This window comes from Bufo bufo, chromosome 7 (genome assembly GCF_905171765.1).
Source record: "Bufo bufo chromosome 7, aBufBuf1.1, whole genome shotgun sequence".
In the NCBI taxonomy this organism is placed as follows: Eukaryota; Metazoa; Chordata; class Amphibia; order Anura; family Bufonidae; genus Bufo; species Bufo bufo.
This window is the reverse complement of record NC_053395.1, coordinates 180,342,477-180,370,453: the sequence shown is the minus strand read 5'-3', so window position 1 is coordinate 180,370,453 and position 27,977 is coordinate 180,342,477. Positions and strand designations below refer to the sequence as shown.

The 27,977-nt window shown below is 43.9% G+C and overlaps 1 protein-coding gene across 1 annotated transcript in view; it reads right to left on the bottom strand.

Annotated features, from left to right (window-relative positions):
• Positions 1 to 27,977, bottom strand: part of PDE11A (phosphodiesterase 11A) — a 677,788-nt gene that overhangs the window by 103,823 nt on the left and 545,988 nt on the right. The window contains exons 13-14 of the mRNA XM_040440759.1: positions 10,009 to 10,118; positions 3,916 to 4,006 (exon numbers count right to left, since the gene is read on the bottom strand). Of these exons, the coding sequence (XP_040296693.1) occupies positions 3,916 to 4,006; positions 10,009 to 10,118 (201 nt within the window). The remainder of the gene's footprint in view (positions 1 to 3,915; positions 4,007 to 10,008; positions 10,119 to 27,977) is intronic.

Here is a 27,977-nt window from a genome sequence, read left to right as displayed (position 1 = left end):
ATATTCTAGAGGGTTATCCCCTATCCATTAGATCACCCAATGGCAGACCTGCCAAGTGTCCCTCTTTTTGACCCTAGTCCCTCTGTCCCTCTTTGCTCCATAAATGTCCCTCTTTTTGATCTGAGGTATAGATTTTCATTATTACATTTGCAATATTGATTCAGAAAGAGTTTGTCTGGTTCCTCTCTGTATATTAGAGCCGCCTTGTATTTTATTTCATTATCTGCTGAAATTAGAATTTTAGAAATTTCTATATTCAGATCATTTTTGTAAGAGAAAATGACTGAAGTGCACAGATATGCAGGGAAAATGGATCTTTCACACAATGAACCATAAATGCCCCTCATTGAATGTCCAAAATGTTGGGGGGTATGCAATGGGATCCCCACTGATCATTAGGACACGGGTTTGGTGTACCCTGTTTGAGTGTAGAGATGGTGGAGCATGAGCACCATTGCTCCATTCAAATCTCTGGGACCCCAGAGATCAGGGGACCCCATGGTGTCGACAAAAGATTGGATGAAAAACCAACCACAGCAGTGGCAGGCAATGGCATACTGCTGGACAAGGACCTGGGTGGAGGTAGAGCAGTAGAAGAAGTGCTCAGGCTGAGAGTGGGGCTTAATAGGGGGCCCCAAGACATAGCCTTGTATGGGACTGCTGGAGATAGAGGAACTCTATACCTGGCTATCTCGGAGAGTCCCATAGAGATAAATGGAGCAGTAGTGTGCTTTCACCAGAATTCCACTTTAATGTCTGACAGGCCAGTATATATCAAGAACACTATTAAATTTTAAAAATAAAATAAAGAGGACTGCAGGAATCAATGTGAACATGTGTCAGACTACAGTGCAGGTCATTATCAGATAAGTTGCCAAATGTACTTATCTTAGGTATTGAAAACAGAAATACAAGATGCTTTACTGCCACCTAGTGGACCAGAGAAGAAGAGCATTTGTACAGGGTTTAGATCAGGGGTCAGCAACCTCCGACACTCCAGCTGTTGTGAAACTACAATTCCCAGTATGCACACTTGCTTGGCCGTTCTTAGGACTCCTATAGAAGTGAATGGAGCATGCTGGGAGTTGTAGTTTCCTATTTATGAAGCGCCTATTCCACTTTTTCCAGCTTAGAAATCTGATAACGTGGGTAAGGCCGAGGGCGACTATTTTTTTTATTATTACAATTTCACAATGAAAATTTCTTCCACTTAATAAAAAAAGATGGTAACTTCATCAGAAATCTGTGGCGGTGCACTTTGCGCTCCGGGCTGCCTGGGAGAGTTTTACACACGTGTACTGGGGAAGTGATGGTGCAGAGGGGACCCATACTATGGGGAATTATGAGATCTGTGTACGCCCCTGGTTAAAAACCCATCATCGCTTACGTATTTTGATCTACAGGTTCTTAATCACAGCATATAGAGATGAGCGAATTTCATATTTTGAAATTCATTCACGCATTGTTTGGTGGTAAAAGCAGAATTGCGTTATGGATTCTGTTACCACGGATCATAACGCAATTCTATGACGGAACGCTTTTAGTTATTCATTCCGTCATAATAGAAGTCTATGGGCTGCAAAACGGATCCGTCTCGTTTCCGTTATGCAGGGGAGTCCTCTCCAGCATAACGGTAACGGGACGGATCCGTTTTGTAGCCCATAGACTTCTATTATGATGGAATGAATAACGGAATGCCTCTAAAGGCGTTCCGTTATGCATTCCGTCATAGAATTGCGTTATCATCCGTGGTAACGGAATCCATAACGCAATTCTGCTTTTACCACCAAACAAAAATGCGTGAATGAATTTCAAAATATGAAATTCGCTCATCTCTAACAGCATATATAAAGTGGAAAGAATTTCCTTTATACATCGGTAACTTGTAATTGATGTTTTTTAACACCTTTTTATGTAATAGATTTCTTTTTTTATTTTACTCAGTTGCATGCAAGTGAGTAAAATAACTGTCCAGCCGAAACACGGCGCTCATGCCAGAAATCGGCCGGATGCCTGCCAGATCCCATTATAGCCAATGGCAGTATCCAGCTATGCCAGAACAGCTGCCGGATCAGGTAAATGGAGATGTGGAACCAGCCTAAATAAACAGTTCCAGCAAACTTTCAATGGCTTTTGTTGGGTTAAGTGTCAATTTAAAGTTTGATGCAACTGTTTATTTAACGCGTCAAGAGTCAAGTTAACCCCTTCCCGACATTTGACATACATGTACGTCATAATGTCAGATGATGTGTATGGAGCCATGCCCGGGGTCTGAGCCCACTCCGTACATGACAGGGTCGACTGTTCAATACATCTTACATCAGCCTGCGGTGATTGGGATTAGAAATAACGCAGCCGTTTAACCCTGAAGATGCCACATTAAATAGAGACAACATCTAAGCAATTAGAGGGAGGGGTTTCCATCTGTCTTGCAATCCCGGGGGCCTATCGGTTCTTACACCTACCATCAGACTGCTCCTAATCATAGGGTTCCGGTGAAATCACCATACACTGCAATACAGAAGCAGTGCATTGTACAAGCGATCACAGGTTCAAGCCCCCTAGGGAGACTAATAAAAAAGTAAAAATCAGTTCAATAACTTTATTTATTTTTTTATATATAAAAAAATCTACTTATAAAAATTCAAAACAAGTGAGACATGTTGCCTTAACTTTACTGTTGTCTCACATGATTGCACGTCATGATCCATCGGGTCATCAGTGTAAAGAATGAACCCTGATAAGATTGCCTGTAATATCTAAAATGTCTTGATGTGCATCACTGAGCTGATCATGATAATGCTGCCTGTAGGTCATCCTCTGCATGTGCAGGCCTATAGAACTGACAAGATATCCGAGCGGTTAAAATTCTGGGGTGAAAAAATTCTTTATTTGGGCAAACGCCAAAACGAATGTAAACCATCAGACAGTTCATTTGTACAAAATCCCTCATTATAAACAGAACTGCTATCCAAGGTGTCTGCGCCTGGGAAGCCTTAGTATTTTGCTATCCAGAAAACTCACTTTGGTGCCAGCATGGTATAGCAGTTGGATTGGGGAGACACCAAACACACATGGCCACTTTCCGTAGGAATACATAAGCTTTGGAGACCACACACCTTGCAGTTTGAACTACTGGCAGAAACCTATAGTGCCACCTGTAGGTGGCTACTCAGAAAGTCAATGTATGACCATTTAAAAAATCTAGAAACATAACTTGTCTTAGCCGCCATTAAGACTCCCCACCAGCTGGATCAGCTCCAAAGAAACCACAAAAGTGCTTGGGAGGCCCTCTGCTGGCCACAAGAGGTTGGGTGGGGAAAAATAATTACTAAAGGGGCAGACATACCATTACTGCCTGTGCAGCCGTTTCCACTGTACAAGGGCCAAGAGGGGCCCTTTCTGTAACAGATGTGCCCAGCCATACTACTAAGCTGAGAGTGGGGCTTAGCGGATCAACAGGGTGGGGCTTGGTGGAACGATGGGCAGAGGTTACCAGTGCACGGGTGTGGAGTTTGGGGCGCAATGGGGGTCGCCAGACATAAATTTGCTTGGGGCCCCAGAAATGCCAAAAGCACTGTCCATCTACTTTACTAGATAGAGACTTCTGTCATTCAGATTCCTTTAGTGGAATATAAACGTGCATGTGCTACCACTAGATCTATACTATGGGGTTCAGACCGTTGTGTTCTTGGGACATACAGAAGTGCCATCTGCTGGATCCCCACAAATCTGAGACGCGTTTTAAGGGAATTTGACCAAAATAATAGTGTGATCGTTTTCGGACACCATATTACCAGAAATGTAATGACAGATCCCTGAATGCCGGCTGGTTCACAAGTTCAAGAGTGGGGCAAATACGACTTACAGTTTATTTCTATGAAACGTGTCCCAACTTCCCAATTATCTGTGTACCTGGCTCTGAAGAATCATGACAGCGTGGTTAAAGTGATGATGCTCCAAGGTGGCCGACGTTCCGTAGAGCTGAGACAGAGCCGAGCCACTTCTGAAAGCAGGAAAGAGAGAATATCAGCACAATGACACTTGTCACTATGTCATGCAAAGTCAGGATCCCACCGATTTCATCAATCTAGATGAGCCGCAGGAGTGACAGCGATGACTCCGTGTTGCAGAGAGAAGAATACTAGACCAGAACCATGACATTAACATGCCTGAATATAGGTACAATGTGCTGCACAAGAAGAAATTGCATTCCAGTAGATAACAATGTCATCTGCACTCTCCATTTATAATGTGGATGTTCATTACAAGACCGGTAATTAGCAATATTTTTATACTGCAGACGAAGCAGATGAATTTTAAACAACACAAAAAAAAAAAAGCAAATAAATATTCTGCCGTTTTGTGTCTGCAGCTCCAATGCCAGACCTATGTGTCTCCATAGGTACCAACTACAAAATCTCTTTGTAGCCTGATCCTGTAGCCATACCTTCTGTAATATGTGCCTTAGCTCTTGCAAACATAACTAGACTTAAAGGGGCTTTCCGAGATTTTTATGCTGATGACCTATCCTCTGGATAGGTCATCAGTATCTGATCTGTGGGGTCCCGACACCCGGGATCCCCGACGATCAGCGCTGCTGCCTTCTCTCTGCTTTTTCTAGACCAGTGACGACGCGTTCATGTGTCACGTGGCTCAGGAGCAGCTCAGCCCCATTCAAGTGAATGGGGCTGAGTGCAATACAAAGCACAACCACTATACAATGTACTGCGTTGAGCTTGGTGAGCTGTGAGAAGGTAGCGGTGCTCACAGGAGTGCTGGTGCCTTCTCAAACAGCTGATCAGCGGGAGTCCCAGGTGTTGGACCACCCACCAATCACATACTGATGACCAGTAAAACAAATCTCGGAATCCCCTTTTAAGTCGGCCATACATATTAGATCTCTGTTGGGTAAACCTGCTGATTTCAGCCAGTTCGGAGGAGCATCTAATGTGTATGGGGCCTCCAGCGGGCCCACCAGAGGAAAAGATTCTGAGGGCCTATGCTCTGTGAATGCAGGACATATGTACAGTACAGACCAAAAGTTTGGACACACCTTCTCATTCAAAGAGTTTTCTTTATTTTCATGACTATGAAGGCATCAAAACTATGAATTAACACATGTGGAATTATATACATAACAAACAAGTGTGAAACAACTGAAAATATGTCATATTCTAGGTTCTTCAAAGTAGCCACCTTTTGCTTTGATTACTGCTTTGCACACTCTTGGCATTCTCTTGATGAGCTTCAAGAGGTAGTCCCCTGAAATGGTCTTCCAACAATCTTGAAGGAGTTCACAGAGATGCTTAGCACTTGTTGGCCCTTTTGCCTTCACTCTGCGGTCTAGCTCACCCCAAACCATCTCGATTGGGTTCAGGTCCGGTGTCTGTGGAGGCCAGGTCATCTGGCGCAGCACCCCATCACTCTCCTTCATGGTCAAATAGCCCTTACTTTCAAAGTTTTCGGCTGACTGACTGACCTTAATTTCTTAAAGTAATGATGGCCACTTGTTTTTCTTTACTTAGCTGCTTTTTTCTTGCCATAATACAAATTCTAACAGTCTATTCAGTAGGACTATCAGCTGTGTATCCACCTGACTTCTCCTCAACGCAACTGATGGTCCCAACCCCATTTATAAGGCAAGAAATCCCACTTATGAAACCTGAGAGGGCACACCTGTGAAGTGAAAACCATTTCAGGGGACTACCTCTTGAAGCTCATCAAGAGAATGCCAAGAGTGTGCAAAGCAGTAATCAAAGCAAAAGGTGGCTACTTTGAAGAACCTAGAATATGACATATTTTCAGTTGTTTCACACTTGTTTGTTATGTATATAATTCCACATGTGTTAATTCATAGTTTTGATGCCTTCAGTGTGAATCTACAATTTTCATAGTCATGAAAATAAAGAAAACTCTTTGAATGAGAAGGTGTGTCCAAACTTTTGGTCTGTACTGTATATGTTCACATTAAAGTAATTTTTTTATCCTTGCATATTCAGGATTTAAAAGGATATCTGATGGTTAATGGCTTCATGAAGAGCTCCAAATTATCCTTTGCTAGACCATAAGGGCCGTGTTTTATAAGGAGTTGGTTATTTGTTTAGAGCTTGGGCCCACAGGAGGATCCTCTGGTACTCTGGTGGCCAGTCTGACCTTGGTGACCTCCTGCAATGTCTAATGTCAGAGGAGATAAGGATCAATGTAGGATTTCAACTTCCCGATCCTTTTGTTCTCAGGTGATAAGCTGCTGCCAGAAGAGTCTGAGGAGTCTGGCAACAGCTTTCTCCTCTCCCCCCATTCACTACATATGCATGCTCGGCCAAGTAGCTGTCAGCTGAAGGAACGGCAATCCTCTCGTGTATGGACGGCTTCAGAGAACAGATGAGAGGGAGAATGACTGCAGGGCCAGACTACACAGACTTTGTTTGTAGTCTGTAACCATGGAGACACATAAGTCTGCTTAGAAACAGTAGACATAAAATGGTAGTATACATTTTCTAATATGTTTCTATGTTGAAAATGTGAAATGCATAAGAACCTGATGTTTCTTCATTAAAGGGAACCTCTCATCAACTTTATGCTGACCTCACTGAGGGCCATTTAAAGTATTTCTGTCACTACTTTATACTGCCCTCAGTACGGTCAGCATAAAGTTGATGACAGGTTCCCTTTAATAAATGCGAGCATCAGATAACTAAATGAGAGCATCAGATCGCTATATACTTGGCCAGTGGCCATGAGGAGGGCTTAGGCGGTCCTCTGGGCATTGGCCGACAGGGAAATCTCCCTGTAGGGTCTATCGCCTGTCTGCCCCTGCCTGTAGATGTTCATGACTTGTTTCAGAGCACCCTATGAAATGACTGGGCATCCATTATGTTCACTATTTCCAGTGGTTTGCTTCTGAGCTAAGAATTACTTTGAACACTACTGTAGGTTTTGGGTATTGGAGTGGGTTTAGTGCTGGGATGCCTTTATTAGTGCAATGTTCTCTAATAGGCCATATAATAAATGCTTTAAATGGCAAAAAGATTAGAAAGAAAGGAATAGGGAGGACAAGCACCTACAATTTCTTCTTTTAATAGGTTTCCTGTGATGTGCTTGTGGATGATCATTTGTCATGTTCTGGTCTCCTCCTCACGTGATGGTGGTTGGGCAATGCTGAGATTCTAGCCAAACTTTGTAATAATACAGCAGGGTAGACAATAACTGGGTCAAGGGTTGACGGCACAAATGGTTAAAATGTGGCAGCGGAAGAACTAAGAAATGTAATTATGAAATGGAGAATTGTTGTGAGGGGGTGGAGAATAGGATTGGACTGTCACAAGAGATTTATGTTCCTTACTATTGCACTTCTGGATCCTGGCCTATGATGACAAGATGGCTTTTCATTCTCCAGAAATGAGTCTAAGAGATTATACTTGGAAACAAATAGACTAAGTCTCCCTGGAGGGCGTCCTGAAAAACTGCACCGTCCTGATATTTAATCAGCATGGCAGCTGTAATATGGTCAGGGAGTCAGGAGGATGACCCTCGTGGCAAGATGACCAGGCCTTCCCACAAAATACTCCACAATCCGTTCTGTCTGTTTGGGTCTATATGTGTCATGATTGATATTTCCACCATGATCTTAACCCTTTTGGGACATGGCCTTGTTTTATTTTTTCAATTTATTTTTTCCTTCCCCATCTTCTAAGCCATCTTTTTTTTCATTTTCTGTTCACATAGCCGTATAGGGGCTTGCTTTTTGGGGACAAGTATTTTTTAATGGCACTGTTTATCTTACTATAGTCTGTATTGGAAGTGGCAATTCCGCCAAGGTTTTTGGGGTTTTGTTTTCATGATACTCGGTGTGAGCTAAAAAGACATGATCACCTTATTTTGCTGTTAAATACAATTACAGCGATACCAAGTTTCTGTAGTTTTTATTTTGTTTTCCTACTTTTCAAAAAATAAAAACCTTTGAAAAAATAAAGATTTTCTTGACCGCCATTTTCTGCCAGCCATAACTTTTTTATATTTCCATCTATAGAGCTGTACGAGGCCTTGTATTTTGCAGGATGAACTGTTGTTTTTATTGATACCATTTTTAGGGTATGCTCAATTTTTTGATCACTATTAAATTTTTTCAGGGGGATAAGGGGACCAAAAATAGCAAAGGAAAATTCTGGTAAAAAATGATTAGCTAATGCAAAATGGTAGAGATTTAGCAAGACTGCTGCAAAGGAGAAGTGGAGTAGTTGCCTATGGTAAATGAAAGCAGAAACCAGTTTGGTTACTACGGGCACTTACTGGCTGGAATCACGTGATCCCCTGACTGGCTGCGAGCTCTTGCTCAGATCTTGCAACTGGAAGTGCTCCTCCTTCTTTCTGTTTAGCTACATCTACATTATGCAGATGGACAGGAATAAAGAGAAGCCCATCCGGTCCTGACATCAGAGGAATAGCCTGCAGCCAGTCTGGCAGTCACAGGCAGGATCACAGGATCTGCGGAGTGATGCAGGGGTAAGTTCTGCTCAAAGTGTCTTCTCTCCACAAGTTATCTGAATAAGGCTTTTTAGGTACAGGTCAAGAGAACCCCTTCAAACTACACGGTAGCTAGCTGCATAATTATGATTGCAGTGAGAGCCCCCTTGTGGTGACTGAAGGTAGCTGCTATGACATGGTCATGGGATGCATGGGAATCAGTTCAGTATTGGATCATTTTCCCACCATAGACTACTCAATCTCCTGCCTCCCTGGTAGGTACACTATTTTTTCAAGTGACAACTAAGTTGCATCATGGCGTTTTCTTTTGAAAACGGTTATACCAGTCGTATCGATTAGACTGAATTTAAAGAGGACCTCTCCTGACAAACTAGTTTTAGTAACTACTTTAATTCTCCATTTAATAATTGTACAGCAACTATTCTTATGACACCGATTCCTCTGGTATTCCTTCTATAACCTTATGAATGAATTGCCAGCTGGACAATAGTTAAAGGGCTCTTCTCATGCTTAATGTAAAAAAGGAAAATCAGACATAATACAGTACATGACAACCTATTTCTATCAAAGCGAGAACCAGCCCTGTACCTCACGTGGATCCAGAGATTCCCCCCCCCCCATTCCTTGCTCTGTTTGCTCTGCTAGATTTATTTCAAGCTGGCAGCTCAGAGGGCGTGTCCCTTCTCAGGGGTCATGTCCTTTTTGTTGCAGCTGGTTGCAGTTGAAGGATGGAACTGAGCATGTGTGTCCACCTCAGTGAGGTGGACACAGAAATTGGAAAAATAACAAATAGCAGGTAGCGCTATATAGATTTCATTTAGTAACTCAGTGGCGATGCTAAATTTTTAATTGCATGCAATTACAAAAGCATTCAGATCCAGGTTCTGGTTTTTGTGGGACAACACCTCTTGAAAGGTACTGGTTTTGTTTGCAGAGATGGCTGATATAGGGAATCTTACAAGCAATGCTTCATGCACCAGTTGGACTTCTACAAAGAGAACCTTCCAAGAACTCCTCTAAGGCATGTCACCTAGCTAACCCTACTCTGAACTGATGAAGAGCAAAAACTCAGAAACAGTGCTGCCTTTAGATGGGTGGCGCTGGTTTGGCTGATATCCCTCATCATGTGTGAGGGCTTTGTAGCGGGTCGGACATTGACTTACAGGGCAACTATCTATGGGTGGTACTAGAGACACTTTTCTTCCTTCTAGGGAGAGTTTACATAAATTTTATAATGAAAAGTAACAGTAGCATTCGTGACATCAGTGCGTCTGTGAAATGAGCCCTTGAATTTGCAAGGCCTACTTATGCAAGACAAAATACAGCTGACAGCGTGAAATGACAATAATCCCGCAATTAAAGCAAGAAGATCATTTCCCATAATGTCTTCACACAGCAGTAGACGGCTCTGCTCACGGAGCACAAAAATGAATATTCCTATAAATAAATCCACACTTTAGTGAATAGAATGCAAGGGTTTGCTAATTAAATTCTGCACAGCATAAGAAAGGATGAACTTACTTGGCCTGGAAGGCATTATTGGTTCCTCTGTGGTCAAGATCATGACACAGGCACCCCACAAGCACGGCCAGGATCTCCGTTTCGGTCAAAATTTCCTGGAATCCCGCTGTCTGCAGATAACAAATAAATCATGGTAACTCTTGAATGCAGAAAAGTTGAGAAATCTCAAGAAATGTCTCTTTTTTCTTATTCCCGGTAAAGTTTTTATTCACATAATTATAGTCACAGAACAGGTGTATACTGTTAAATAATTTAAAGGTGTTGTCCATGAGTGGAAGAAATGAAACGAGCTGCAGGAAATCTTATTAAATAAAACAGCGATCCTTACTCCACTCCCCCGTCACTGCTGTGCTGAGGCTCTGCGGCACTTTTTTCTGGAGTGATGGTGTGCTGTAGCGGCACGTGCAGCCAATCACTGGCAGTGAGGATAGTATGTACGGCATGTCATCGACAGGGGAAAATAAACATAAACCCATGGGGACCACAGGTAGTAGAGTAAGGCTAACTTCCCACTTGCAGCAAAGCTGTCGGCAGGCTGTTCCGGCAGAGAATAGTCTGCTAGTGTTCCCAGGGTTCAGAATAGTCAGATAGTGCTGTGTGCCCACCAGACCCCATTGGCTGTAATGGGATTCGGCCACCCTCCGGCATAAATACCAGGATTTGGCCAGACAATTGTTCAAGCACCGTTTTTTGTCCAGCCGAATCCTGCCATTTTTGCCAGGGAGTGCCAGATCCTATTATAATCAATGTGGTCCAGTGGGCATGCGGCACTTTATGGATATGCCGGATCCAGAGATCTCTGCTGGAACAGCCTGCCGATATCTTTGCCACATCTGTGAAGATAACCGTAGGCTTGCTTTTTTTATGTTCGAATATTTCCTGCATCTAGTTTAATTTCTTCAACTATCGGACAACCCTTTTAATGCTATATAGCAGTAGTATTTTATCATCACAGTATTTGTCTTCTATCTGATGTCCTGTTCTATCTGTCACTGCGATTCTGCACGATTATCTGCAGTAGTACATGAGTAGTGCTGCACATAAGGAGTCCAGATCAATATTTTTTATTTTACTACTGCCCCTGTTCTCCCACTGTTAACGCTCAAAGCTGCACTGAAATACACAGTGAGGACTGCTGGGCTGCACTAACCTAATGGAGAGGACTACTGCACATGCACAGCAGTCCTGACAATATACACTGCTCAAAAAAATAGGGAACACAAAAATAACACATCCTAGATCTGAATTAATTTAATATTCTTCTGAAATACTTTACTTTACATAGTTGAATGTGCTGATAACAAAATCACACAAAAATAAAAAAATGGAAATCAAATTTTTCAACCCATGGAGGTCTGGATTTAGAGTCACACTCAAAATTAAAGTGGAAAAACACACTACAGGCTGATCCAACTTTGATGTAATGTCCTTAAAACAAGTCAAAATGAGGCTCAGTAGTGTGTGTGGCCTCCACGTGCCTGTATGACCTCCCTACAACGCCTGTGCATGCTCCTAATGAGGTGGCGGACGGTCTCCTGAGGGATCTCCTCCCAGACCTGGACTAAAGCATCTGCCAACTCCTGGACAGTCTGTGGTGCAACGTGACGTTGGTGGATAGAGCGAGACATGATGTCCCAGATGTGCTCAATTGGATTCAGGTCTGGGGAACGGGCGGGCCAGTCCATAGCATCAATGCCTTCATCTTGCAGGAACTGCTGACACACTCCAGCCACATGAGGTCTAGCATTGTCTTGCATTAGGAGGAACCCAGGGCCAACCGCACCAGCATATGGTCTCACAAGGGGTCTGAGGATCTCATCTCGGTACCTAATGGCAGTCAGGCTACCTCTGGCGAGCACATGGAGGTCATTTTGCAGGGCTCTGGCAGTGCTCCTCCTGTTCCTCCTTGCACAAAGGCGGAGGTAGCGGTCCTGCTGCTGGGTTGTTGCCCTCCTATGGCCTCCTCCACGTCTCCTGATGTACTGGCCTGTCTCCTGGTAGCGCCTCCATGCTCTGGACACTACGCTGACAGATACAGCAAACCTTCTTGCCACAGCTCGCATTGATGTGCCATCCTGGATAAGCTGCACTACCTGAGCCACTTGTGTGGGTTGTAGACTCCGTCTCTTACTACCACTAGAGTGAAAGCACCGCCAGCATTCAAAAGTGACCAAAACATCAGCCAGGAAGCATAGGAACTGAGAAGTGGTCTGTGGTCACCACCTGCAGAACCACTCCTTTATTGGGGGTGTCTTGCTAATTGCCTAAAATTTCCACCGGTTGTCTATCCCATTTGCACAACAGCATGTGAAATTGATTGTCACTCAGTGTTGCTTCCTAAGTGGACAGTTAGATTTCACAGAAGTGTGATTGACTTGGAGTTACATTGTGTTGTTTAAGTGTTCCCTTTATTTTTTTGAGCAGTGTATTTCGGCTCAGCTTTAATCCCCGACAACCGGGGAACACGGAATAGAAGGAAAATACAAATTAGTGATCGTGGTGTTAAATTCCCTACATGACACTAGGAGTAAGAATTACTAAAGTAAGAATCCTTGTGTCAAGCGCTAACCCCTCAGGTTCCACACTAGGCATAATACTGTGTAGGGTATAACTTTTTCCAGCATGTTTCCTATAGACAGACCGCTGCAGCGGGTGCTGCACACCCTTTATCATTTATACAGGGAAGGTGGCTCATCTGTATGGGTGGCTGTGCCTTGTACTATAGCTCAGTATCATTTGACTGCAGCACGAGGTGGAGAAGCCTGCATGAATGAGGTGTCAATAAGGCTAGGGCTACACAGAGACTTGGGGCACACGACATTAAAGAGGTTATCCAGGAGTTTGATGGTCTAGCTTCAGGATAGGCCATGGATATCTGATCTCTCAACTCTCAATGATGAGCTGTTTCCTTGTAGCTCTGGTGCTGGGAGTCATTATGTAGTGGATGGAGCGGACAACTGCAGTGCTGCTCCTATTGAAATGAATGGGAGCAGTGCTGCAGTTATCAGCTCCATGCACTGCGCAATGGATGGAGCTGGTGCCAACTTCCAGGTCGCCGGAGCTACTCTGAAATAGCCATTCTCCACCAATCAGATATTGATGGTCTGTCCTGAGGATAGGTCATCAATAATAAAATCCTGGGCAACTGCTTTAAGATTGCAAATATCATGCTGCCAGTTGCTTTCAGGTTGCAACACGACCACACAGGATTTTATCAAAGAAGGGGCGAGTCCAAAGTCACAGATATGCACATAGACGAATATAAAAAAAAAAACTAAAACATAAATACATGCAAAATGCATTTCTTAAGGATTGGCACCCCTGATCATCTGATTGGGATCCCCACCAATCAGCTGTTTGAGAAGACACCAGCACTCACAGTAGCACAGCGGCTTTCTCTCAGAAGTGATTGAATAGGGCTGAGTGCGATGCCAAGCACAGCCTCTATACAATGTACAGGGCTGTGCTTAGTAAGCGCCTTCTCAAACAGCTGATCCGGGTCCCGGTTGTCAGATCCTCACCGATCAGATACTGATGATAGGTCATCAGAATTAAGGTCTTGGAAAACCTTTTAAATCCACTGCCGCAACCCAATGTATCTAGGTTGCCAACCACAACTTAGTCTACTTTCACATTAGCATATTTTGCGGATCCGTCACGGATCTGCAAAAACGCTTCCGTTACAATAATACAACCGCATGCATCCTTCATGAACGGATCCGGTTGTATTATGTCTTCTATAGCCATGACGAATCCGTCTTGAACACCATTGAAAGTCAACGGGGGACGGATCAGTTTTCTACTGCGCCATATTTTGTCCGAGAAAACTGATCCGTCCCCATTGACTTACATTGTGTGCCAGGACGTATCCGTTTGGCTCAGTTTCGTCGGGCGGACAGCAATATTCTGCAGGCAACGTTTTGGTGTTCGCCTCCAGAGCGGAATGGAGGCTGAACAGAGGCAAACTGATGCATTCTGAGCGGATCCTTATCCATTCAGAATGCATTAGGGCAAAACTGATCCGTTTTGGACCGCTTGTGAGAGCCCTGAACGGATCTCACAAACGGAAAGCCAAAACGCTAGTGTTATCCAAAACTCACGGACAGCCAACATTTTCTACTGACAAATTGGAAAACCATAATGAATGATAAAGATTATAAGTAATACACGTCTATAGCTCCATATACTGATAAGAACTCATTAACAGCATTTACTGTGAGATGTAACATGATGATAATTACCACCAAAATAACCCACTCAAGGACCAACAGTCAAAAAAAAAATATCACAGACAGGAAAAAAAGTTGCTTATTTTTACAGGCTGTCCAGAAATTTCTGTACGGTTGGCGAGCCTGCAATGTACCAGTGACACAGTTGCCTATATCTGCTAAAAAGGAATAAGAGAAGCGGCTTCCAGCTTGTACAGAACCGATATCATACTGTATGAAAGCTAAGCTGCTTCTTAAAATATGCGGCTGCAAACACAATACATTCATTGGGATCAACAGTTTAGTTAAAGTCTATTGGGAGGCCGTATATTGATTGTAATAAATCTCATCGCGCAGCACCTGCACAAAGAGCGCTGATAGATGTCAGCTCTTGTTACAAGCCCTGGAGATCAGAAGAGGAGGCAAACAGATCGCTAACACTCAGCAAGTGTGATAAAGTGGGACATTACCATAGGAAACGCTTGGAGATACAAGACAAAACATGAACCATGTAGTGAAAATGTATGGCAGCCATAAAACATAAAATGCCATAGACCTAGATATTACAAAGATTACAAAGGGCCATCCTCTTTCGGGTGCTCAATGATACCTAGTCTATAGTCAGTGCTCATCATCTACCTCAGACACACAACATCATTTTTTTGTTATTGCGCTCTACTTATTTTGGGCTAATAATCTTTTTTCACTTAGTGTTTATTAAATAAGTTTTCCAGGGATTTTAATATTAATGACCTAGCCTGAGGATAGGTCATCAATATCAGATCGGCAGGGGTCCGACACCCAACACCCCTGCCAATCAGCTGGTTGAAGAGGAGGCCATGCTCTGTGTGAGGCCAGCCTTCCATTCAGTGTTTACCTGCTCAGCGTCGACATAGCAGCGGTGAGCAGGTGTAATTATAAGCCGTCCCATTCTCAATAGTATTCAGGTGTATAGGAACGAGCCGTCCAATAGAAGTAAATAGAACAGCTTGTAGTTAAACCTGCTCACTGCTGCGATGTAGACGGGGAGCAGGTACGGAGTGCGGCAGACTATTGCTTCCACCTTTTCAGTGAATCCATGGGAGAGCTGCTCTGACAGCTAGACCTGTAGCCCTTTTCTGTACTTTCCTAACAGCTCATAAACACTCACCAGAGCTAAATTCTTATCAGTTTGAATTTAGTATTCCCATCTGGGATTAGTGATGGACGAGCATCTGCCGGGACGTTTCGCGAACGGAATCGCGCAAACACGATCAAATGTTTGCGAACCGCAAGTTCGTGGCGGGTCCCATTCATTTTAATGGCAGCCGAACCTGAAATACCTTCAGCTCATATTTCCAGCCAAGAAATATTGTAATTACTAGAAGTGCACAAATAGTCCCACAACATGGACAGTGACATACTAGTTGTATTATTCGAATTTGCGATCTCCATTCATAATTTTTTTAAATGCTAAATATCGGCAATATAATTTTCGCGTATGTGCATGCGCAAATGCACTATACAGTAACCAAATGCACTATAAAAAAAGTATATTGGTATATAACACCCCGCTTCAATCAGATTTTTTTGGGGGCGACTGGTATATCACACCAGTAGAAATTATTTGTTCCAATAACACTTGTCCCTCTATATACCTGCAGTATCGCAGCAGAACCGCACACAACTGCCGCACAATACAAATGCACTATAATATACTTTCTAACATGGAAAGTATATTATAACATTGTACAAGGAAGGCAATCCATTAGAATATACATAAAGATAAAAGGTAACCTTTATTAATGTTACTATGAGGGTCCATTCACACGTCCGTAAGTGTTTTGCGGATACGCAAAACACGGACACCGGCAATGTGCATTCCACAATTTGCGGACTACACATCGCCGGCACTATAATAGAAAATGCCCAATCTTGTCTGCAATTGCGGATAAGAATAGGACATGTTCTATTTTTTTGCGGAAACGGAAGCACAGATGCGGAAGTGCGGATCCGCAAATTCCGGCCCCAAAATGAATGGGTCTGCACCCGTTCCGCAAAATTGCGGAACAGATGCGGACCCATTTTGCGGACGTGTGAATGGAAAAGATATCCCTCAAAATGAAAATAAATTAAATTATTAAAGTTAAGCAAAAAGCATAGATGTGGTAGGCAATAACAAGTGCTCGGCGGCACTTAATCAGGTGCTCGGCGGCACCAAATCAGAAACCATACGTCCTACCACAATCCGGGGGGTTCCAGTGCACATCCATGAATCCCGGAGGGAAAGCAAAAAACATCTATCCCTGGGCTAGATGATGATGTGGTATTGAAGGACAGGGTGGGCAAAGAACTGTCCCTGATATTGCTCTACAGGGGGGTGCTATTTTGGCCCTGATAGCCTAACCACAGACCACCCGCCCTGATAAGAGCGACCCCGCCCGGAACCTTACCCTATATAAAAATGGCCCTAGTAAGCCCCTAGCCCTTAGGCCCCTGACTTCCAGGTGATCACTATATATATATATATATATATGTGTTTTTGACTCATTATAAAAGTATATTATAATTATATCGCACCCCTCTGTGTATCACACCTATCGATAGCACATCTATACCAGTCTTTAAAAGGACTTTTGTGCCCCTATTAGCTAGCGTTTGGTGTCCCTAACAGCCTGTCCCTGCTCCACACAGCAACCTCTCCCTACACTGGCAAAACACTGAATGTAAGATGGCGGCCAGAACAGGTTTATTTAAAAGATAGGGGATATGTCCATGTACCGAAATGTCTCAATTGGCTGTCCTGTACCACCTGATGGATGTGTCATGGGTCAAAGTTCTTCACAATGTAAAAAAATATGGCGGGCGCGAATATCTCCATATGTTCGCATGTTTGGCGAATCGCGAACACGCAAAGTTCGTCGCGAAACGACCGCCGGGCGCACCACAAGGCCATCTCTATCTGGGATATCGATGGCATATCTCTTGGAGCGGGTCCCAGAGGGGAGATCTACACCTATCTCCAGACGGGTCCCCCGAAGTGAACAGCTGCGCATGTGCGGCCAACCTCCATCTGGAACTTCATAGAAATTAGCAGGGACTCCTTACAACACAGCTGAGAGCAGTCACCAAAAGTGGAAGGGGCAGAACCGTGACTCCATAGACAAGAGCCGAGACTCCTTTCAGCTTTGGAAATGGGGCAGGGCTCACTCGGGGGGGCCTGCCTTACTCCACTGTCCTAAAGCTGGACAACTCTTTTATTACGGCTAGTTTGTGAATCAGCACATAAGAATTAGCGCCTAGTGAGAAGTGGTTGGCTTCAAAGTCACCTGAGGTTGTTTCCTGCTTGATCCTGAGGGGCCCTTTTGTATTTGACTCCCATTATTGTGCAGAGCCAGAGTCCACAGCAGGATCTCAGGTACTTTAATAGGCCAGATTGACTCTGTTACTACTTTACTATAATGTTGGGTGCCATGAAAGAACTGCAGTTTCTAGAACTAAGTGAATACACATACACCAAAGTTAAAGAAGAGTGAAAAATGTTTAAACTCTAAAACCGGAACAATAATCATTAAAAGAGGGAAAGATAAGGACGAGGCATAAATCAGCGTTTTGCAGCTACACTTCTGACACGTGTTCATTAGCATCCACCATAGAGAATAAATATGTTTTCTTATATCATTAAGCTACAGAGCAAAATAACAGCTTTTCTCTCAGAATTTTCTCGGCTTATCCCCTTTATGTATTCAAATCTAAGGGAATAAAAAAGGATAATTAAAGCCTTTCCTTACCTATGGCATAATGCATAAAAGTAGGTTATCACCATATCACGCTATTCATTTCTGCAGACGAGAATGACCTTCATAACTCACTTTAAGATCCTTCACTTGTGAATTAGAACTCATTCTTATTCTAGCTTCCACTCTGGCAATATCCAAATTTTCCTCAGGATTCTTCCCTGAGTTTCTTGAAATTGAGTAGATGATATATCATTCAGGTAAAATATGTTTATTGTACTGATGTCTCTAATTTCCTATAAAAGTGCATGCTAACTGGACAACAAGCTATTTATTTGCTCCGTCCCAAAGTCATGGACGCCAAAAGTTGAGGTTCCTTACCCTGGTGAAGCCGCAACTAATTTCATACTTCTACAGAAATTTTTCAGGAAGATACACTGATGACCTATCCTAAGGAGAGGACATTAAAGTGGTTTGCTGAGACTGTTATATTGATGTCCTATCCTCAGGACAGGTCATCAGTATCTGATCAGTGGGAATACGACACCTGCACCCCAGCCAATCCGCTGTTTAAAGAGGCCGTGGCCTCCTCGCAGCTAACCAAGCACAGCACTGTATATAATATAGTGGCTGTGTTTAGTATTGAAGCCCAGGCCCCTTCACTTTAAAGGTACTGAGAAGTAACCAAGACATATTACCAATGAACATGACGTCACTGGCCTAGGAAGCGGCAGCCCTCAATAGAGTGCCATGGCTTCTTCAAACAGCTGATTGGTGGAGGTGCTGAGAGTTGAACCCCCACTGAGCAGATATTGATAACCACCCCTTTAAAGTGGGGTCAAAACTGCAGAACTTCTAGTAAAGGCAGAATGCAGCACCTATTTAAGTGAGTGCAGTACCAGGAGCAGCCACGTGTACAGTCTTTATGTACACTAGAGGAACCCCTTTATTTCTGTTCATTGGTGGTTAGACCCACACTGATCACATACAAATGACCTATCCTAAAGAATGTATTTTCCTGGAAAAGCTTTTAAAACCCAACAGAGGGCTTTCTTCACATAGTACAGCTCTGCATCATCATATTAAGCACCAATAATTAGGACAGGATCTCACAACTGGAGAACTTTTTCAGTTTTTGGCACTCAGTATACAAACTTCATATGGAGCAGGGATGGACTGGAAACTTAAAGAGGACCTGTCACCGCTCCTGATATTCCTGTTTTAATAGCTTCATGCATTCCCCATGTAATAACAATTCTGGAACATCTATTCTTATGGCTCCATGTTGTGCCATTCACTTATTATTCGTACTAGAAGTTATGAATGAATTGCTAGCAGTCTGCAGTAAGGGTACAGAGGGGTGTTACCAGTTGGGGAGGGGGGTGTACCTGCACAGTCTGACAATGGCAGCACTGATTGGATAGTCAGACTGTGCAGGTACACACCTCCAACTGGTTACCTCCCCTCTGTATCCTTACTGAAGGCTAATAGCAATTTAGTAGAAATAATAAAGGAATGGCACAAATAGAGCCATAAGAACAGATGTTCCAGAATTGTTATTACATGGGGAATGCATGAAGCTATTAAAACAGGCCTGTCAGGAGTGGTGAAAGGTCCTCTTTAAAGTGGTCCTGGAAAAAAATAAAAAAATAGAAGGGGCTGCATCTTGTAGGAAGGAGGGGGGGGGGGGTCCAAATTGACAGAAAGCTGGGCAACACAAATAGGTGGGGTCAGCAGTAGCATAGCACAAAATACCGTCCCAGGAGAACTATATATCACAGAGCAGTGCAATATATTGCCCCAAAAGCTGACCTGCTGTGGCCATCAATAGATTCCATTTCTCTGTCCTCTTCCAGTGGTCTCTGATTAAGATTTGGAGCAGGGGGCTTAGGAGCTGAGATGCGGGCAACAGCAGTTGAATACAGAGGGCATGTGCGGTCACTGCTGGGGTACATGAATTTCTGATTCTTAGGGCTCATGCACACAAACGTATTTTCTTTCCATGTCCGTTCCGTTTTTTTTTGCGGACCGTATGCAGAACCATTCATTTTAATAGGTCCGCAAAAAAAACGGAAGTTACTCCGTGTGCATTCCGTTTCCCTATGTCCGTATTTCCATCCCGCAAAAAAATAGAACATGTCCTATTAGGGCTCATGCACACGACAATATGAATTTTGTGTTCCGCAAAAACCGGATCCGCAAAAAATACGGATGAGATCCGTGTGCATTCCGTATTTTGCGGAACGGAACAGCTGGCCCCTAATAGTACAGTACTATCCTTGTCCGTAATGCGGACAAGAATAGGACATGTTCTGTTTTTTTGCGGAAAGGAAATGGAATGCACAGGGCCGTCTTTACCAAGGGGCAAAAGGGGCAGCTGCCCCGGGCCCAGTTGCTCCTGGGGGGCCCAAGGCAGCTGCCTCTTGAGCCCTGCTAGCCACTGCCCCGGGTGTCAAGCTGTCAGCTACACAGGCATCGTACTGTGTTAAAGTTGTGATCAAGGACCTTAATGACATCATCACCATGTGACCAGTAACCTAGCAATTATTGGTCACATGGCTATGAGGTCATCACAGGTCCAAGCAGGAATTAACTGTGGAGCTTTTTTGTGTTAAGATTACATCAGAAAAAGGTGACAGGGGCTGTTATGTTAATATACTGTAAACTACTGTATAGTGGGGTGCTGTATACTGTGTGGGGGCCTGTATACTGTGGGGGGCTGTATATTGTGTGGGACTGTATACTGTGTGGGGCTGTATACTGTGCGGGGCTGTATACTGTGTGGGGCTGTATACTGTGTGGTGGGCTGTATACTGTGTGGGGCTGTATACTGTGTGGGGCCTGTATACTGTGGGGGGCTGTATACTGTGTGGGACTGTATACTGTGTGCTGGGCTATATACTGTGGTGGGCTGTATACTGTGGGGGGCCTGTATACTGTGGGGGGCTGCATACTATGTGGGGGCCTGTATACTGTGTAGGGGCCTTATACTGTGTGGTGGGCTGTATACTGTGTGCTGGGCTGTATACTGTGTGGGGGGGCTGTATACTGTGTGGGGGCCTGTATTCTGTGGGGGGGGGGCTTATACTGTGTGGTGGGCTGTATACTGTGTGGGGGCCTTACACTGTGTGGGGGGCTGTATACTGTGTGGTGGGCTGTATACTGTGTGGGGGGGCTGTATACTGTGTGGTGGGCTGTATACTGTGTGGGGGGGGGGCTGTATACTGTGTGGGGGAGGCTGTATACTGTATGGGGGCCTGTATACTGTGGGGGGCTTATACTGTGTGGTGGGCTGTATACTGTGTGGGGGGCTGTATACTGTGTGGGGGCTGTATACTGTGTGGGGGGCTGTATACTGTGGGGGGGGCCTGTATAGTGTGGGGGCCTGTATACTGTGTGTGGGGCTGTATACTGTGTGGGGGCCTGTATACTGTGTGGGGGGCTGTATACTGTGGGGGCCTGTATACTGTGGGGGTCTGTATACTGTGGGTGCGGTATAGTGTGGAGTGCTATACTGCTGTACTGTATAGTGTGGGGGGCTGTATCGTGTATATTTTGGGGTGCTGTATACAGTGAGGTGTTGTATACTGTGAGGTGTTGTATACTGTGGGGTGCTGTATACTGTGGGCTGCTATACTGCTCTACTGTATACTGTGAGGTGTTGTATACTGTGGGGTGCTGTATACTGTGGGCTGCTATACTGCTCTACTATATACTGTGGGGTACTGTATAGTGTGGGGTGCTATACTGTATACTGTGTGGTGCTGTATACTATAGGGTGCTATACTGCATACTGTGGGGTGCTGGGGTGCACTGTAACACTATGGCGTGCACTGTAACAGTATTTGCAGTCATTCACTGGACTCTACCAGGTGTGTGGATTTTTTATGTGTGTGTTGTGGTGGAGGGCGTGATTGCCTGCTAAGGTGTGGGAAGGCAGGATCCAGGGGGCCCAAGTAAATTTTTGCCCAGGGTCCAATCAATATTAAAGACGGCCCTGGGAATGCACACATACAATGGAATGCACAGACATACGGAAATGGAATGCACACGGAGTACCTTCCGTTATTTTGGGGGACCCATTGAAATGAATGGTTCTGCATATGGTCTGCAAACAAAATGGAAGGGACACAGAAAGAAACTACGTTCTTGTGCATGAGCCCTTATTGTCCGCATTACGAACAAGGAAAGTACTGTTCTATTAGAGGCCAGCCGTTCCGTTATGCAAAATACAGACTGCACATAGTCTTGATCCGTATTTTTTGCGGATCCCTTTTTTTGCGGACCGCAAAATACATACCATCGTGTGCATGAGCCCTAACAGTGTTAATTACTGCTAAGAGCTCACTATGTACCCGGCCAGGGGTAGAGAAGAGGGCTTGGGCATTGGCCCACCGAGAAATTTCCCTGTAAGGTCTATGGCCAGTCCGCCCCTGATATAGAGCGTAATTATACGCTCATGTAAATCAATCCGTAGGTTAGCTTACTGTCATATTAATCCAAGTTATGCAAAATATGGATGTAGAGGTCAATAATTTGCTTTCAGTACTTACCCAGCCTTGTAAGGGCTCATGCACACGACCGTATGCCCTCCGAGACATACGGTCTGTGAGCAGGCCATATGTCCCGGAGTGGCATACATCATGCGCACGGGAGCGCACAACATCATAGGTTACTATGATGCTGTGCGCATCGGGCCGCCCACGGGGCTATTGTCCCTCACTCGTAATATCATATGACTGTGGGACAATAGACCCGTGGGCGGCCCGATGCGCACAGCATCATAGTAACCTATGATGCTGTGCGCTCCCGGCCGCACGATGTATGCTGCTCCGGGACATATGGCCCGCTCACAGACTGTATGTCTCGGAGGGCATACGGTCGTGTGCATTAGCCCTAAATATTACTTTTTGTACTTATGGTCCTGTAATAAAATTAAACAGCTTCCATATTTCTCATATATGATCCCTGAAAGTTTTAACATGACAATTAGAGATGAGCGAATTTCATGTTATGAAATTTGTTCACGCTTCGTTTGGTGGTAAAAGCAGAATTGCGTTATGAATTCCGTTACCCCGGACCATAATAGAATTCTATGACGGAATGCATAACGGAATACCTTTGGAGGCATTCCAATATTCATTCCGTCATAATAGAAGTCTATGGCCTGCATAACGGATCCTTCCTGTTTCCGTTATGCAGGAGAGGACTCCCCTGCATAATGGAAACGGGACGTATCCGTTTTGCAGGCCATAGACTTCTATTATGACTGAATGAATAACGGAATGCCTCTAAAGGCATTCCGTTATGCATTCCGTCATAGAATTGCGTTATGGTCCGGGGTAACGGAATTCATAACGCAATTCTGCTTTTACCACCAAACGAAGCGTGAACGAATTTCTAAATATGAAATTTGCTCGTCTGTAATGACAATCATTTGTCAAGCTGCCAAAGCACTCATGAAGTGTGAACGGGCTGCACAACTACTTAGCAATGAAAGAATCAATGCAAACTCCTCCAGAGCATTGTAAGTTTTACAGTCTCCTTGCAAGCTCTGGTCCTGACGTGAGAGGCGAGGGCGGAAAAGGAGGCAGACATGTGTAATTACGCCCTGATGCGTTAGTCTCCCTCCCATGTCAAATTGTTTTTACACCTGTCAAATGATGGTTGTGCATGCCAGGCTGAGTCAGCGACTCTGTTATTCAGTGGTCCCAAGAACGAGCCATGGGGATTAATATTTTATGATGGCTGCATAGATATTTTATGCCCTCTGCACATCTCGGCTATCTCTACTTGTCAGTTCTACAGCAGATTCTAGTAAATCAGCAGATACTAGGACACAATAAACTGTAAACCAGGGGAAGACAACAATTCATGAAGAATAATTCATCTCCCAAACAGATGTTTCTTTATTTCTTATGTATGAGGTTATGCATGAGACTATTCCTTAGCTGGCTTTTTGGCCAACATGTATGCTCAGAGGACTTTGTTGTCTGGATCACTGCAGACAAATTACAGGACGGTAAAGCTTCTGTGACTCTTACTACACATAAATCCCTAATCCCAGTTACATTTACCACTTTAATTATTCTATTCCCAAGTATTATGTAGGTTTTAAAAAAAAAATCTAGGATGTCTTTTTATGGAGGCCAAATGTGAACCATAAATTCTGAGGAGGACAATTATCTTTATAAAAAATAAGGATAGTAAAGCTACATACTCTTAAAAGCCAAAATGGCACAAAATATTTGCTCTTTGGCTACTGAGAGCGGTGAAACAATCACTGGATTTATAGTTTATGAGTCCGGCATATTCACAAAGAGAGTGTCTCAGGACAAAGACTCCTGTCCATATTGCTTTATAAAGTCATTCGAAAGTTATATAGGAAGGTCCCCCAATTGGGACCCACTTCCATGTGCCAGAACAGAGACACTCTGAAATCTAGTTTAACTGTCCAATAGTTTACCCTCTAACTGTCCAAAAGTGAACCCAGTCTTATTTAGATGTCCCAGGGAGATCTGTTCAAAGGGAATTATAGTAACAGGTTGAGATCAGACTAATGGTGGACAGAAACATGTCTGGACAGACTGCGTAGTGGATATCATGTGCAGATTAAATGTGCTGAAGGCCCTGAGCTGTTCCTCAAGCTTAGGCCCCTATGAGTAAAAAAAAAAAAAAAAAACTACACTGCACAGTTTATCCCCAGCCCTAGTGCTAAAGACATGTTAAGATGGATATTGAGTGCCATCAAAGATACAGGAGAATATTGCACTAATAGCTATTAGATCCAGTGATGTCTCCTCTGATGTAGATGTTCTCTTTTCTTATCTTCTCCATTAGGAGCAGACTGCCATGACGACATCTTTCAGCCACGTCTCGTCTCTGCAAGGATTACCACACAGATATCTTAGGGTCCTCGCTTTTCTATCATCCTCCACCTAGTGCCCCAACAGTGTTATCCTGCTGCTACTCCCAATACTGAGCTCCCCAATGTCCCCAAATACTATATTGTAGAGATAACAGTGCCATATAGATAGCCCCCCATAGTAATAGTGCTCCAATAGGTCCCATCAATAGTACATTTCTTCCAGAATTGCTTCATTATTAATAATGTACCCTACAGTGGTAATGCTCCCCAAGAGTGGCCATGTTAGTAGTAGTGCTGTCCATATTTGCCAACTAATAATAGTGCCCCCACAGTACCCCCAGTAGTTGTTATAATACGTCCCCGGTAATTATGTGCCCTCAGTGGGTGTTATAAAAAAAAATAGAAAACTAACTTCAGCTCCATGTTTGCGATGAGTTGGCAGGAACCCGGAGCAGGCAGTGCGATGACGTCATTGTGCTTCTTGCGTACTGGCACAGGCAGTCACAATCACATCATCATGGTCACTTCCACCTCTCTACTGCCTCTTAGGCTTCAGGCTTAGTGGTCTGAAGCCTATGAGGGTGAATGGTGGGGACCGGAGCCATTGACTCTTGTACCCAAACACTGTATTCATACTGTAGGCAGTGCCCAGAAATATTGATGGGCATTTTGGACAGCCATGGGACCCTCAGGAGCTAATTGCTCTATTATAATCCACCATTGGTGGATAGGCTGATTTTATTTTGAATCTTTGTTTATTCAGTTGACAAATGACATGATTGGGAAGGTGGCAGAATTTATGTAACATCTAGGAGTTCCACAACGAAAGTAACCCACAACAGACGAACACATACAGGGAGTGCAGAATTATTAGGCAAGTTGTATTTTTGAGGATTAATTTTATTATTGAACAACAACCATGTTCTCAATGAACCCAAAAAACTCATTAATATCAAAGCTGAATATTTTTGGAAGTAGTTTTTAGTTTGTTTTTAGTTTTAGCTATTTTAGGGGGATATCTGTGTGTGCAGGTGACTATTACTGTGCATAATTATTAGGCAACTTAACAAAAAACAAATATATTCCCATTTCAATTATTTATTTTTACCAGTGAAACCAATATAACATCTCAACATTCACAAATATACATTTCTGACATTCAAAAACAAAACAAAAACAAATCAGTGACCAATATAGCCTTTCTTTGCAAGGACACTCAAAAGCCTGCCATCCATGGATTCTGTCAGTGTTTTGATCTGTTCACCATCAACATTGCGTGCAGCAGCAACCACAGCCTCCCAGACACTGTTCAGAGAGGTGTACTGTTTTCCCTCCTTGTAAATCTCACATTTGATGATGGACCACAGGTTCTCAATGGGGTTCAGATCAGGTGAACAAGGAGGCCATGTCATTAGATTTTCTTCTTTTATACCCTTTTTTGCCAGCCACGCTGTGGAGTACTTGGACGCGTGTGATGGAGCATTGTCCTGCATGAAAATCATGTTTTTCTTGAAGGATGCAGACTTCTTCCTGTACCACTGCTTGAAGAAGGTGTCTTCCAGAAACTGGCAGTAGGACTGGGAGTTGAGCTTGACTCCATCCTCAACCCGAAAAGGCCCCACAAGCTCATCTTTGATGATACCAGCCCAAACCAGTACTCCACCTCCACCTTGCTGGCGTCTGAGTCGGACTGGAGCTCTCTGCCCTTTACCAATCCAGCCACGGGCCCATCCATCTGGCCCATCAAGACTCACTCTCATTTCATCAGTCCATAAAACCTTAGAAAAATCAGTCTTGAGATATTTCTTGGCCCAGTCTTGACGTTTCAGCTTGTGTGTCTTGTTCAGTGGTTGTCGTCTTTCAGCCTTTCTTACCTTGGCCATGTCTCTGAGTATTGCACACCTTGTGCTTTTGGGCACTCCAGTGATGTTGCAGCTCTGAAATATGGCCAAACTGGTGGCAAGTGGCATCTTGGCAGCTGCACGCTTGACTTTTCTCAGTTCATGGGCAGTTATTTTGCGCCTTGGTTTTTCCACACGCTTCTTGCGACCCTGTTGACTATTTTGAATGAAACGCTTGATTGTTCGATGATCACGCTTCAGAAGCTTTGCAATTTTAAGAGTGCTGCATCCCTCTGCAAGATATCTCACTATTTTTGACTTTTCTGAGCCTGTCAAGTCCATCTTTTGACCCATTTTGCCAAAGGAAAGGAAGTTGCCTAATAATTCTGCACACCTAATATCGGGTGTTGATGTCATTAGACCACACCCCTTCTCATTACAGAGATGCACATCACCTAATATGCTTAATTGGTAGTAGGCTTTCGAGCCTATACAGCTTGGAGTAAGACAACATGCATAAAGAGGATGATGTGGTCAAAATACTCATTTGCCTGATAATTCTGCACGCAGTGTAGATGGTGATTGGAATTGGTTTTTCACCTGGTAGAGAGCAATCTGCTTGGTGCCAAGATGTTCTTTAGCAAAGGTGCTTCCCTAAATGTGACTATAGTATAAAAGAATCAGAGACCCTTGTTTTCTCAATAAAAGAGGGAACAAAGGTGGCGCCAAACAATCAATTAGGTATACTAGGTTGGTAAAGGGATAAAATTTTATTTGGTAGTGAGAATATTGGTAGTATTGTTATAAGACGGTGATCAGCAACCTTTGGCACTCCGGCTGCTGTGAAACTACAACTCCCAGCATGCACACTTAGGGCTGTTTCACAAGAGCGAGTCCATTGAGGGAATCAGGCTCCGTGTGTGAGTGTGATCCTCCGCTCTGGACTTGCAGGAGCGCACGGCATTATCATGATTTATAATGCTATGTGTCTCTGCATGGCCTTTTTTCCACAGAATCATAGTGACATAAAGCTGTCAGTATGATTCTGTAGAAATAAGGTCAAGCAGAGACACATAGCATTATAAATCATGATAATGCCGTGCGCTCCTGCAAGTCCAGAGCGGATGATCACACTCACACACGGAGCCTGATTCCCGCAATGGACTCGCTCTTGTGAAACAGCCCTTACTTAGCTGTTCTTGAAACTCCCATAGAAGTGAAAGGAGGATTCTGTGAGTTGTAGTTTCAGAACAGCTGGAGTGCCGGAGGTTGCTGATCCCTGTTATAAGGTATAACCCACAGCTGCTCTTTAGTGAAAAAGATTCGCGTTGGGGAA